Raw genomic sequence first — 13,871 nt, forward strand, 5'->3', positions numbered from 1 at the left:
TTTCAGTAAGTTAATTAAAACCCACTTATAACATATTCTTCTTAATATTTTGACAAATTTTAATCTTAGTGAATACTAATAAAATCATAAGCTATACTACATGATAAGGGTGACAATATCTAACTGACTGACACAACTTGTGAACATAATACAAACACGACATGAACTAAGTAGATTAAGTTGAGGCTTAATGGGAATTTGTGTTAGATTTAGGTCAACATTATTTGACTTGTTTAATAAACATGTTGTGTCATGTTCAACACGCGAAATCTATCTGGCTCGTTTAACTAAAGGTCATTTTACCAATTTACATATGAAAACCCTAAGTATACAAGCTTATTTCCTATCATTTATCCCAAGACCTATCTTGATAACAAATTATTCGTATCAATCTTAATATGACCTATTTATTAAACGGGTCATGCATGTTATGCCGTGTGACTTGTTTAATAAACATATCATGTTAGGTTAACTAAAACTCACTTATAACATATTCTTCTTAATATTTTGACAAATTTTAATCTTAGTGAATACTAATAAAATCATAAGCTATACTACATGATAAGGGTGACAGTATCTAACAGACTAACACAACCCGTGAACATAATACAAACATGACATGAACTAAGTAGAGTAAGTTGAGGCTTAATGGGAATTTGTGTTAGATTTAGGTCAACATTATTTGACTTGTTTAATAAATATGTTGTGTCATGTTCAACACGCGAAATCTATCTAGCTCGTTTAACTAAAGGTCATTTTACCAATTTACATTTGAAAACCCTAAGTATACAAGCTTATTTCCTATCATTTATCCCAAGACCTATCTTGATAACAAATTATTCGTATCAATCTTAATATGACCTATTTATTAAACGGGTCATGCATGTTATGCCGTGTGACTTGTTTAATAAACATATCATGTTAGGTTAACTAAAACTCACTTATAACATATTCTTCTTAATATTTTGACAAATTTTAATCTTAGTGAATACTAATAAAATCATAAGCTATACTACATGATAAGGGTGACAGTATCTAACAGACTAACACAACCCGTGAACATAATACAAACATGACATGAACTAAGTAGAGTAAGTTGAGGCTTAATGGGAATTTGTGTTAGATTTAGGTCAACATTATTTGACTTGTTTAATAAACATGTTGTGTCATGTTCAACACGCGAAATCTATCTGGCTCGTTTAACTAAAGGTCATTTTACCAATTTACATATGAAAACCCTAAGTATACAAGCTTATTTCCTATCATTTATCCCAAGACCTATCTTGATAACAAATTATTCGTATCAATCTTAATATGACCTATTTATTAAACGGGTCATGCATGTTATGCCGTGTTACTTGTTTAATAAACGTATCGTGTTAGGTTAACTAAAACTCACTTATAACATATTCTTCTTAATATTTTGACAAATTTTAATCTTAGTGAATACTAATAAAATCATAAGCTATACTACATGATAAGGGTGACAATATCTAACTGACTGACACAACTTGTGAACATAATACAAACACGACATGAACTAAGTAGATTAAGTTGAGGCTTAATGGGAATTTGTGTTAGATTTAGGTCAACATTATTTGACTTGTTTAATAAATATGTTGTGTCATGTTCAACACGCGAAATCTATCTAGCTCGTTTAACTAAAGGTCATTTTACCAATTTACATTTGAAAACCCTAAGTATACAAGCTTATTTCCTATCATTTATCCCAAGACCTATCTTGATAACAAATTATTCGTATCAATCTTAATATGACCTATTTATTAAACGGGTCATGCATGTTATGCCGTGTGACTTGTTTAATAAACATATCATGTTAGGTTAACTAAAACTCACTTATAACATATTCTTCTTAATATTTTGACAAATTTTAATCTTAGTGAATACTAATAAAATCATAAGCTATACTACATGATAAGGGTGACAGTATCTAACAGACTAACACAACCCGTGAACATAATACAAACATGACATGAACTAAGTAGAGTAAGTTGAGGCTTAATGGGAATTCGTGCTAGATTTAGGTCAACATTATTTGACTTGTTTAATAAATATGTTGTGTCATGTTCAACACGCGAAATCTAACTGGCTAGTTTAACTAAAGGTCATTTTACCAATATACCAGTCAAAACCCTAAGTATAGCCAATGATGGATTTCACGCCACGGAATGAATCATTATCATTATCATTTTTTTAAAATAAAATTATTTTTGTTTAATCCAAACTTAATAATGAGTGGAACTCTATCTTTCTAACAAATTTAACTTAAATTCAAACTCAAACGTTAATAATTTATCTCCAAATTTGCAAGGTTAATCATGAACACTATAAAAGAAATGCAAACACCAATATCTCTTCTGTTATTTCTTATATTTCTCCTTTTAATAGTCATATATTTTTTGAATTATTTCAATAACTTATTCTTTAATTATATATCTTTTTTGACACACACACACACATATTATCTATAATTTGTAGGCTCTGAATCTTTTGATTCCTTTCAATAGCTATAGTCATGGATTATTCTTTTGAATGTAACCTATCTTTTTTTTTATTTTTCTCTATTGTTTAGTCTTTTTTTTTTTTCAATAATTTCTAAGCAGTGAATTATCTTATTCTTTAATATTTTTTTGTCTTTCAGAAGTTTTAATAATTAAATTTTTGAGTTATTTTTTTGCAGTATCTGAAACTATCTGACAAATTTTTGGTAAGCCATTGTAAGTTTAAGTAATGGCTTCTTCATCAAATTGTAACACAAATTGAAGTCATATAAGAACAAATTATGTAATAGTGTAGTTTCTTAATCAATTTATGATTTTATAAAAGTATTTTAATCTACCTCACAAATAGGTAGATTCTCGTACATAGCACGAGTTAGTAACTAATATTATAATAAATAAAGAGTAGCAACTTTTATAATATATATATATATATATATTTTTTATGTGTGTGTGTTTAATTTTATTAGTTCTTTATTAAAAGGGTAGAATGGTCTTGTCCATTGGTATTTCTACCATTTTTTAAAGTAGAGGAGAATTCAATGAATCTTTAAAAAATAAATATGACTAGATGCTTTTCTTACGACTTGGTTTTACCAAAATAATAAGCGAATAAAAAGATTGTCAGATTAAAATTAAAACTTCCTTAAGAAATAAAACTTTTGCGCCTTTGCATGTAGGGGGACAAAAAACGAAGCACTCAATGGTATTCACAGAACGGGAAAAAAAAAATAGTAATGAAAAATAAACACTACATGGTCTTACATACAATGCTCTTAGTTTCCAAAATTAAACAAAGGAAGAATATTCAATGAAAAGAGAGGAAGAGAGAATTTTTAAATCAATGATTTTTCAATATATAAACCCCCTTGACACTTGTCAAATAAATCGCTTGAACCTCCCATACTCGTGTTGGGTCTGGCCTCTTCGGATCCGAAGATGCAGGACTACTCGGACATATGAGCATCTCCTCGGATGGTATGCGGGCTTGTCCCAAGGCATCCCCTTTTGACGTGGGCCTCTGACTGAAGGTCACACCTCCTCGGACGAAGAGTGCTCCTCATTCAGGGCCTTGGGCCCAATAAGTTGGGTTGGGTTTTTCTCCCCCCACAAGAACAAATTATGCAATAGTGTAGTTTCTTAATCAATTTATGATTTTATAAAAGTATTTTAATCTACCTCACAAATAGGTAGATTCTCGTACATAGCACGAGTTAGTGACTAATATTATAATAAATAAAGAGTAGCAACTTTTATAATATATATATATATATATTATGTGTGTGTGTTTAATTTTATTAGTTCTTTATTAAAAGGGTAGAATGGTCTTGTCCATTGGTATTTCTACCATTTTTTAAAGTAGAGGAGAATTCGATGAATCTTTAAAAAAATAAATATGACTAGATGCTTTTCTTACGACTTGGTTTTACCAAAATAATAAGCGAATAAAAAGATTGTCAGATTAAAATTAAAACTTCCTTAAGAAATAAAACTTTTGCGCCTTTGCATGTAGGGGGACAAAAAACGAAGCACTCAATGGTATTCACAGAACGGGAAAAAAAAAATAGTAATGAAAAATAAACACTACATGGTCTTACATACAATGCTCTTAGTTTCCAAAATTAAACAAAGGAAGAATATTCAATGAAAAGAGAGGAAGAGAGAATTTTTAAATCAATGATTTTTCAATATATAATTATAATGTATGGTTTTTTAGCTGATTCTATTACCCTTAGAATTAATAAAAGATCTATTTCTTTTATGAAATTAATTTAACTGGAATTATATATCGACAAATTGGAAGAAAAAAAAAATCAAGCTAATTTCAGGGCCAGAAGCAACTTTAAAAGGTAGAAAATAACCATATCTGGTTCTCTTCTCTGCCTGAGAACCTGAAAGGTTAACTTATGCAATAATCTCATGTATAAACAAATTAAACTGAGATAATATATTGATAACATAACTTTTTCCAATCTAAATTTGGAACCAGAAGCAATTTCGAAACCTTTTAGGGAATTGGATATTTATCTCTTCTCCGCCTGAAAGGTTAACGCGTGCACACGAAGTAACATCATGGGTCATTTGCGTCGACTAATTGTCGAACTTTCTGATTGATTAAAGTAATAAGAAAGTGATTAAACTATAACTGTTGAGATAAATTAGGAGTCAATATCACTTCGTGCTAGGTGTATCCAGTGAAAAATGTGGCTTAAATCAAAGCCAAATATTTTTGCCGAAAGATATAAGAGAAAGGGAGTGACCATTGAATCGCAATCTGTCACTCACAAGTCCTCCGTGACAATACATTTAATCTACTTATGCTTTATTCAACACAAAAATCTTTGTTGTAAAATTAAACTATTAAACCCATCATCTGTATGAAAAGATCATATCTATATATTATGTATAGGGCAAGATTTAGGTACAGTATTTAGGTGATGTTCCTTAGGTTCTCATTTTAAGATATTGTCATGTGAATTTTTCCTCATGTGATTAAAGTTTATTTTTTAATTAAGTAGTCATATGGCTCAACCTTAAGTAAGGAACCTAACGAACAACATTTAAGGTATTGTACTTAAATTTTGTCCTTTTATATATATATGTGTGTGTGTGTATACAGTAGCGGCTCCAAGAATATTTTTTAGGGAGGTCATTCAAATTCGTGTTGAAGAGGATGACAAGGATCTCTTTGTAAATAATTTTTTTTTCAACTTGATCATTATGATAATATTGATGAGATCTTTCGTAACCTATGATCCAAATAAAGTATTTTTAAGTCAACACGAGTCTTTTTAGATAATAAATCTTAGGTAGGAGATAAATCTCGCGGTATATGTGACTTCCTTATCAAAAATTTATTCATAGCATTAGCAAGAGAATTAAAGATAAACTATAAGTTCATTAGGCATATGTTTTCTTAGTATAATGAAGATATTAATTATTATTGCTAAGATTAAATCTTGTAAATTATCTATTCTCTATTACTATAATAAAGTTATTAATTATTTTTGTTAAGTGAATTTTAATTATTATTACTTAGAATACTCTAATTCATTATTTATTAGTTTTTGTTTTTACTCTTTCAATTCTTTTATTTAACAATTCAACTCAATTGTGACTACTTACAGGAAGAATTTTTTTGTGTTTTTTACATTACTCTATTAAGAATTCAATGCAACAATACAATCATTAAAAAAAAAATGTCTTAATTCTTCACTGTCTCACGCCCTACTTCCACTGCCTCACACTTAATTTTCTTTTAGTGTTTGCACTTTTCAGCTTATTTAATTGTCTTTTTCTGAGATTTAAGATCAAAAAATTACTAATTTTTGTTGTTGGACTTGCTATTTTTTTCCTCAAATTTTAGATCAAATTGGTTTGATGTTGGGTTTTTTCTTTTTTCTTTTTTCTTTTTTTGGTTTAAGAAGGCCAAGATAACTTTTAGTATTGAATTAATTTTTTCTTTGGACTTATTTCAAGGGGGTTCAAAATTTTATTTTAAGTTATTCAAAAAAAAATTATTTTAAAATGTTATATGTAAAAAAAAAAATTTTTTTTTAGTGTTCAGTCCCCCAAGTAAACTTGGGCCTGAACACCATGTGGTGCCACCACTATATATATATATATATATAAGTTGATTTTAAAGTCTAATTGCATCAAATTGCTAAGAACCCATATGGCACTACTGCTCATACTCAATAAGCTATACCAAATATTAAGAACCCATGGGTAAAAGCCACTCTTGAAAACCAACTTGCAAGGGAAGTGTTGGGAAATTTAGACCCTGATTGATAGAATTAATAAGTTTTAAAATCAAGTTGTTAATTAGATCTATTAAGAATAATCATTGTTCAAAAAAAAACAAACATCAATATCATGCACAGCAGAATAGTAAATAAGACAAGATATGATGATTCAAGAAAACCAATGAAACAAACTAGTTTCACAACAACAAAAACTTGGAGGGAAACATTCCTAAAAAGTAATCCACTATAATAAAGAGAAGTTTCAGATTTAGTACAAAATCTTTGTTCCTAGACTCTACAAACCCAGTAAATGAACTTACAGTAGAAACCTTCTACCGCTTCAAAATTTCTGAACTCCTCAATATGTGGACGCTCCATCCACAATTACAATTGGAACCTCCAACTAACTTCAAGAACCCCTTGAAGGTTTTCCTCTCAGTAGCAAGTCTATGGTGGTTGTTATGACTTCAACTTCTTCACCAATGGAATCTTCAGATCTACTTTAAAACTCTTTGGTTTGGTGAAATAAAGAAAACTTGGTTACAAAACCCTAACCACATAAATGGAGTGTTTCTCTCTCTAAAAAGCCTTCTAATAGATGGCTTATAATGTCCTTTAAATACTTGTTCAAATAGATCTCAATTCAGGTTTCAAACAAATAAATTATAAGCTTTTTCGCGTTACTAATTTTTGCTGATCCTCAACACTCAATAGATCGAGAGATTTCAAAACTGCTATCAAGGAGGCAATAGATTTTGAGCTTCTATCTAGAAGTATCGAGAGGTATCAAAACTGCTATCAAGGTACACGCTAAAAAAATGTTTTTCTTGAGCTTTTCTTAAGTAAACTTTGCGTTTTCAACTTGGACTTTAATTACAACTTCAAAACACATTAAAACTCAATAAAAGACACATAATTTGGCATAGTTGACAATACCAAAACACATGACCCTAACAGAAAGAGTGCTCAAGAGCTTATAAACATATGATTAAACTTACATTGAATCCATGTGGGATACTAGGATCATAATATAAATGTCTATATTCTATTTGTGTGAAGCTGTTACACTTTTTTAGTTTTTTTGCACCAAGTGACTACCTTTCATTAAAGATTTTGATAAATTTTATAATTCAACTATTATTTGGAGTGATTTCAAATTAAATCTTGATTTGTGAATAGTTTAATTTAAAATCATGAAAGTTTAATTTAAAATCATGAAATTTTAATGATTTCAATTCACACTCTTAATAAATTACCATCAACAACCAATAGTTCACATAAGTTACAACTAAAACATATCAAGCACAAAAAAATCCTTCTATGAGAGTTGACAATAGTTGTGATATCCTGTCCGAGGATTGTGACATTATTATTATATAATAACCATCATCTATATATATATATATATATATAAAACCGAAACTTCTGAAACTCTCACAATTTTTCACGTTAGCACAATATTTAAATAAAATATCATTTTATTTAAATAAAATTATTTTTGCTTAGTTCAAACTTAGCAATGAGTGAAACTTTATCTCTCTAACAAGTCCAACTTAAACTCAAACTCATCATTATCATTTTTTAAAACAAAATTATTTTTGTTTAATCCAAATTTAACAAATAATGAAACTCTATCTCTCTAACAAGTTTAACTTAAATTTAAACTCAAACTCAAACATTTGAAATTTAGTTTTTTTTTTTCTTTTTTCTTTTTTCTTTTTTCTTTTTTCTTTTTTCATTACGTAGTGTAATGCACTATAATTACATTAAAATAATAACATGGTTACTTTATGTAAAACTTTTTATTTTTTGAGAATGAACTTTATGTAAATTTTAATTTTTTAATTTTTTTTTTATAAAATTAATACTCTAATTAAAATTCTATTACTAAGAGTTAGGGAAAAAAGACCATGCCAACGCAGTGGCCATATATATATAGGTCCAGGAAAAATATAAACAAAAGTCGATGAGCTTTTTCATGTGACTTATAAGTACATTAGAGTTAGTAATATATTTTACTTTAAGTGAAATCTCTTCCCAAATATCCCAAATATTTAATAAATAAAATAAAATACTACAATATAAAGCTCAATTATAAAAAATTTAATAAATTTAAAAAAGGATCATTATTTATTTTAAACTATTTTATAATCTATTATAATCTTTGATTTTTTTATTTTTTTATTTTTTAAAAACTTGGACTTTACATTGTGAACATTCATCTCGTAATTTAAAGTATTTTTTATTATCACAGCCTATTTTTATTCAATTCTAATTATATTGAAATGATTTTTTGTAATTTATAGATCATGCATTACACAAGCATAATAGTAGTACGTACTATATAATAAAATTTAAATCCTGAAAGTTGTGGTGGTTTTGTCAAGTGATCATACTCTATTTACATCTATTTACACCAAGTGACTATCCTTTTACTAAAAGTTTTAGAAAATTAAATAATTCCCCTATAAGTTGGATTTTTTCAAATTAAATTCTAAATTGTAAAATTTTTAATCAAAACCCTAAAATTTCTAAATAATTTTCATTTCACACCCTCAACAAGTTACTATAAAATACAAGTAACAGAAATCCACATAATATTATAAGACTTCTAATACATTATATTAAATTATATGAATTATATACTAACTAGTCATTTAGTTATTATCACTAAGGCATTTAAAATGAAATTAATATCACATAATTTCATGTCCAACTCACATAATATCATGTACTATATAATATAATTTTGTCCTATATGATGTGGTCACGTTGGATACCCACTATTTTTTTTTTAGTAACATTTTTTCACATTTTTTCTTCTTATGTCATTTTGTGCACCATAAATATATTTACATAAATATTTTTGATCCAAGTGAAACTCTATTGTCAATATTTCAAAAAGCTAAAAAAAAACATTAGTCCAACTAAAATTCTACTACCAAGAATTTCAATAAATTTAAAAGAATATTAATTATTTTATTTTAATAAATTATTATAATTTTTTGTTTCAATAGTAAAACTGGGTCATATATGTTGTGCTTGTAATATGTGGTACAGTAATAATACTACAAGTTCTACTACGCATTTTCACTATGCAAATAAGTACCTTAAAATCATAAATATATATTATTCACTCTAATTTTTAAAATTCATATTTTTGCTTATTATTGAGTTGTTTTAGTTTTAACATGATTTTTGAGTAAGCCATGCATCACATGGGTATATAATACTAACTAGGGTTGTGCAAAAAATGCTTAACTTGCCAACTTAATTATTCGGCCCTCACCGCTATGTGCAAGTCTATTTAGTGAGGTGGGTTGGGTTGGGCAACTAAATAAGCATGTTGGGTTGAATAGCAGGTTGAGATATTTTTAACTCACCACAAATTTATGTTGATCACAAATTTATGTTCATTGCAAATGGTATCTTGGGATCTAAGAAGTCCCCAAATTATCTGCTCATCAGTCATCATGTTCTTTCCCTGCCCTCCACCACCCCCCACCCTCACCAATCTTCTTGCCATTCACATGACAATTGCAGTGTACAAATAGATCTTAAATGAAAATTATATGTGCTTTTTGTTACTTTTAATTAGTAAAGACTCAAACTTATAAATTGCAAATATTTTGTAACTATAAGCTAAACAATAAGGGGCAACAATTTTGAAATTAAAACTTCAAGATTTATTAGACTATATATATATATATATATATAAGAGATTTAATCTATGAATGTTTAAATTGAAAATGTTAAGAGTTATTAGTTTTTTTGAAAAGGGTCGGGCTTAGGTCCAGTATCCGGTAATATTGGACCCATTGAAATGATGACATGTGTCCACTTTTGAACATATGTTACCATTTAACCGAGTCCAATGCACTAAACCTAAACAAAATCCTTTTAAAAATGTTAAGAGTTGTTAGTTGAGTTAAACATTCTTGGCCGAATATATTATTTATTCCCCTAAATATTATTACTTTAAGGGAATTTACCAATCAAATTTAGTTTCTTTAATTGTTGAAAGGAAAAAAAAAAACATATTCCAAATAAGCCAATATTTTTTTTCCTCTCCCTTACCCTATATGCTTTTTGTTACCACCAAACAGGCAAAGGAAAAAAGCTGGCCATGACTGTTACATTGTGTGTAGCTGCTTTTAGGACCATTCAAATTTCTACCACAAACTAATATCAAAATTGCAAATGTCATCTTTACCCAAAAAATAAAAAAATAGATATCATAATTATCACCACGCGAGGATGCAGAGACCCGCTGATTAAACACCAAGACAATGACTTTGAAAGTAAGAGTGGAGACCTACTCGCTCTGCTAATGGCCTGCACAGAAGCCATTTGCAAATTTTATCTTTATTTGTTTCACTTCCAAACAAGGAAGGAAAACTATTTGGTTCGCCTGCACTAACTTTTTCATTTCTTTTCTTTCTTTATTGCTTTCCAGCACTTCTTTTACTTTTATAGTATTCCTACTCCACATGTCTCCCCCTCTATCTCTCTTCCTATTCAAATATCCTCTTCTATAAATCTCTCTTTCTTCCTTCAATCTTCACAGGAGACTCAAACAGTTGTTTAAAAAAGAAAAAGAAAAAAAAACATTATCTTCCACCACTGAAAATGGCAATTAACTGTGCCAAAGAAAGATGGGAACATTCAAACTCATCAGAGCAAGCAGTTGAAGAAGAATTAGATGAAGATTTATCATTCTGTGATCTACCAGTCATTAGTAATTTGACCGAGGAGAAAGAAGAAGAGCAATCAAGAAAAGAAGATGCTTTGGCAATTGATCATCAAACACAAGAAGAATTCGATTTTCCCTCAAGGGGTGGCTCTCTTTTGAGAGAATCAGAAATGTGTGCTGCTGACGAGGTTTTCTTTCAAGGTCAAATCCTCCCACTACGTCTCTCAGTTAGCTCACAGAGCGGCTCGGGCGGTGTCAAGCAAGAAAGCCAGAACATTAGCCGGTGCACATCAAGTTCTGAGTCCATGGACCATAATTCAACAGGTGGGTTCACTAGCAACAATAGTAGCAGAAGCAGCAGTACTAGAAGTCACAACTCAACAAGCAGCACTAGCTCCAACAATACATTCAGACGAAATTCCAAGCCAATTAGAGTCCAAAACAACTTTCTTACATGCCCAAGTCCCAAACCACAGATCAGAATTTCAACAACTCGACAAGGAACTGTGAGTAGCCGAAGCCGCAACTCATCCGCAAGGGACTTTTTCCGACTGGGTTTGGTACCAACACCTGAGATTGGATTGCAAGACCTTAAGGTTCGTAGAAACATTAGTGTTAACAAAAATTCAGTCAGTCGCAATAGCAGTCTTAGTAGCAGTAGCAGTAGTAATAGTGCTAAGATTAATAACAGTAGTAGTCGCAAAAGCAACTCTGGTTTGAACATGGAGGATAAACAAATAAGGCAAGGATTCTTGGAGAGAAGATTAGGAGGATTGTTGAGTGGCTGTAAGTGTACAGATGAAACAGTTTCTTCAAATGTTGTCATCATTAAGAGCAATAGTGAAAGTGCTACAACAACGCATGCTAAGAAAGCTGAGAAACTGTTGGAGTTGAAGATGAAAAAGAAGCAAGAAGAAAAGCAGCAGGGAAAGCAAGCAATGTCACGCCATCGAACGTATGAATGGCTAAAGGAGCTTTCTCATGCAACTTATCCTCCTGGGTCCTGATAGTCAGAGAGACTACTCATCAACAATATTTGCTCGCATGCCTTGTGTTGTATTATTCTTTAGTCTTTTTTTAGATTTTTCAATCGTCTTTTTGTCTTGGCCTTTAGTTTGAATTATATTATTCTACTGTGTAGTGGGGCTCCATTATCAAGAACCTTTCTTTTTTTTAATCCTTGAGAGAACGAGGTTGTTATTATCTTTAAAGTTTTTTTAGTTTATTTTTTTATTTTTCTTTGTTTGGGTGTGGAAGCAAATTAATGATTGAGGATTGTAGCCGTGATGGGTGGAAATGACACACCCCAACAGAAGTGACGGTGTTGGTGGTTGTGCTTGTGCTTGTCATGATTAAAGTGTGAAACTTTGATGCTTTTACGGGTGTGGATGGTGTCGAATGTGGAAATGGCATTTCATGACTATCTCACAATTGCACGCGAGAGAGAGAGAGAGAGAGAGAGAGAGAGGCAAGTGGTAAATGATGGGAAAGCCTCCTTTAGTCTGAATGAAAAATGGGAAAATGAAATTGAATGATTGCCAAATCTTTTTAACAAAAAAATTGGCCTTTATTTGTTGAGATGAAATTGTGTAAGGATTACATGCAAAATCCTATATTTATAGCTTCTAATAGAATAAATATATATATATATATAAAGTAGAAGATTTTTTTTTTCTCCACTTCCTTCACCTTATTGTATTTTTTTTCCTTCATTGAATAAATTTATAATTTTCTTTTCTTTTTTCTTTTTCTTTTTCATCTAACAATGTTTTTAAGTGCTTGGTGTTTTAAAATAGTAAAATGTTCGAATTGGATTGGTAGCAATTCCACAAATTCAGAAAAGTCAACGATGTTATGGTGACTTGGATAAACTAGTACTTTTTGCAGCAATATTAGAAATTCTTTCTAGTCATACCACTAAATGATGGTATCGTGGAGGTTTACTTAGTGGTCACTAGACTTATTCTTAAGTGGTTTAATGGATTCTAAGTTCTGGGTTTAACTTCTGCAATGAGAAGTACTTATGGATTATTGGTAAAACACCAACTAACTATGATTTATTAAACTCAGCAAGCAAAAATAAATATTACTATGGTCACACCCAAGTAAAGAAGTCACATTCAATCACCCCTTATAAACCCTCCTCCCACACCCCATTTTTTTCTCCAGGAAATTAAAAAAGTCTTTCTATACAAGTGCTATGCCTATGATTATGATTGCCAGAAGTCTTGGCCCCCTCTTTTTTTTTTAAGTTTGATTTTGAGGTACCTTAGAGGCTTAGAGGTTATATATAATTTGGGTTGCGCCCCTCTAATGCCTTCGTTTGTTTGATTGATTTTTTAGTTATTGGTGGTGATGAGGGTGAGGGAGGGGTAATTGGGTGAGACAGAGGTGGACAAGGGGTACGTGAACTTGAAAGAGGAGTAGCAAAATATTGGATTGCTTAATTTAGGAATTTTTTTTAACATTATATTTGTATGGTACTTCATAATACTTTCTTTTTCAAAATGAGATTAATTCTATAAGGATAAGGTGTAGTTTTTACCCATTCTATTATCATTGTGTCACATCAAAGTTTTTCAAATAAAGATTAAAGGCTAATACACACAATCATAGCCGCATTAACTGATTATAGCCTTATTCAATCAATATAATCTAAATATTAAAATAAAACAAAACAAAGAAACACCGAACAGAGATGCTCATAAGCCAAAAAAGCTGTCAGGATTTTGCGCCTCTCTTCCTTTGCAAGCCTTTGTATTTGGTCCCTTATAATATCAAGTTTTTATATTAGAGAGTGAAAGCTGCGATTCCACACGATAAAGTAGTTAAAGTTTAAGATGTATGCAATATCACACTCACAAATCACAATATATGAATTTTACATGTGAAGATTCAAATGCATGTTGTGAG

General features: G+C 30.1%; 1 protein-coding gene across 1 annotated transcript; it reads left to right on the top strand.

Annotated features, from left to right (window-relative positions):
- The first annotated feature begins 10,707 nt into the window (after window positions 1–10,707).
- Window positions 10,708–12,342, top strand: LOC111999276 (uncharacterized). The gene has a single exon (XM_024031406.2). It carries the CDS (start codon window positions 10,895–10,897, stop codon window positions 11,963–11,965), a length of 1,071 nt encoding a protein of 356 aa, XP_023887174.1. The 5' UTR covers window positions 10,708–10,894; the 3' UTR covers window positions 11,966–12,342.
- The last annotated feature ends 1,529 nt before the right edge of the window (window positions 12,343–13,871 follow it).

Source organism: Quercus suber, unplaced genomic scaffold (assembly GCF_002906115.3).
Source record: "Quercus suber isolate HL8 unplaced genomic scaffold, Cork oak 2.0 scaffold_410, whole genome shotgun sequence".
NCBI lineage: Eukaryota > Viridiplantae > Streptophyta > Magnoliopsida > Fagales > Fagaceae > Quercus > Quercus suber.

What these genes read in the sequence shown, in the direction of transcription:
- LOC111999276 (XM_024031406.2), top strand. Translation starts at nt 10,895, where the DNA reads ATGGCAATTAACTGTGCCAAAGAAAGATGGGAACATTCAAACTCATCA.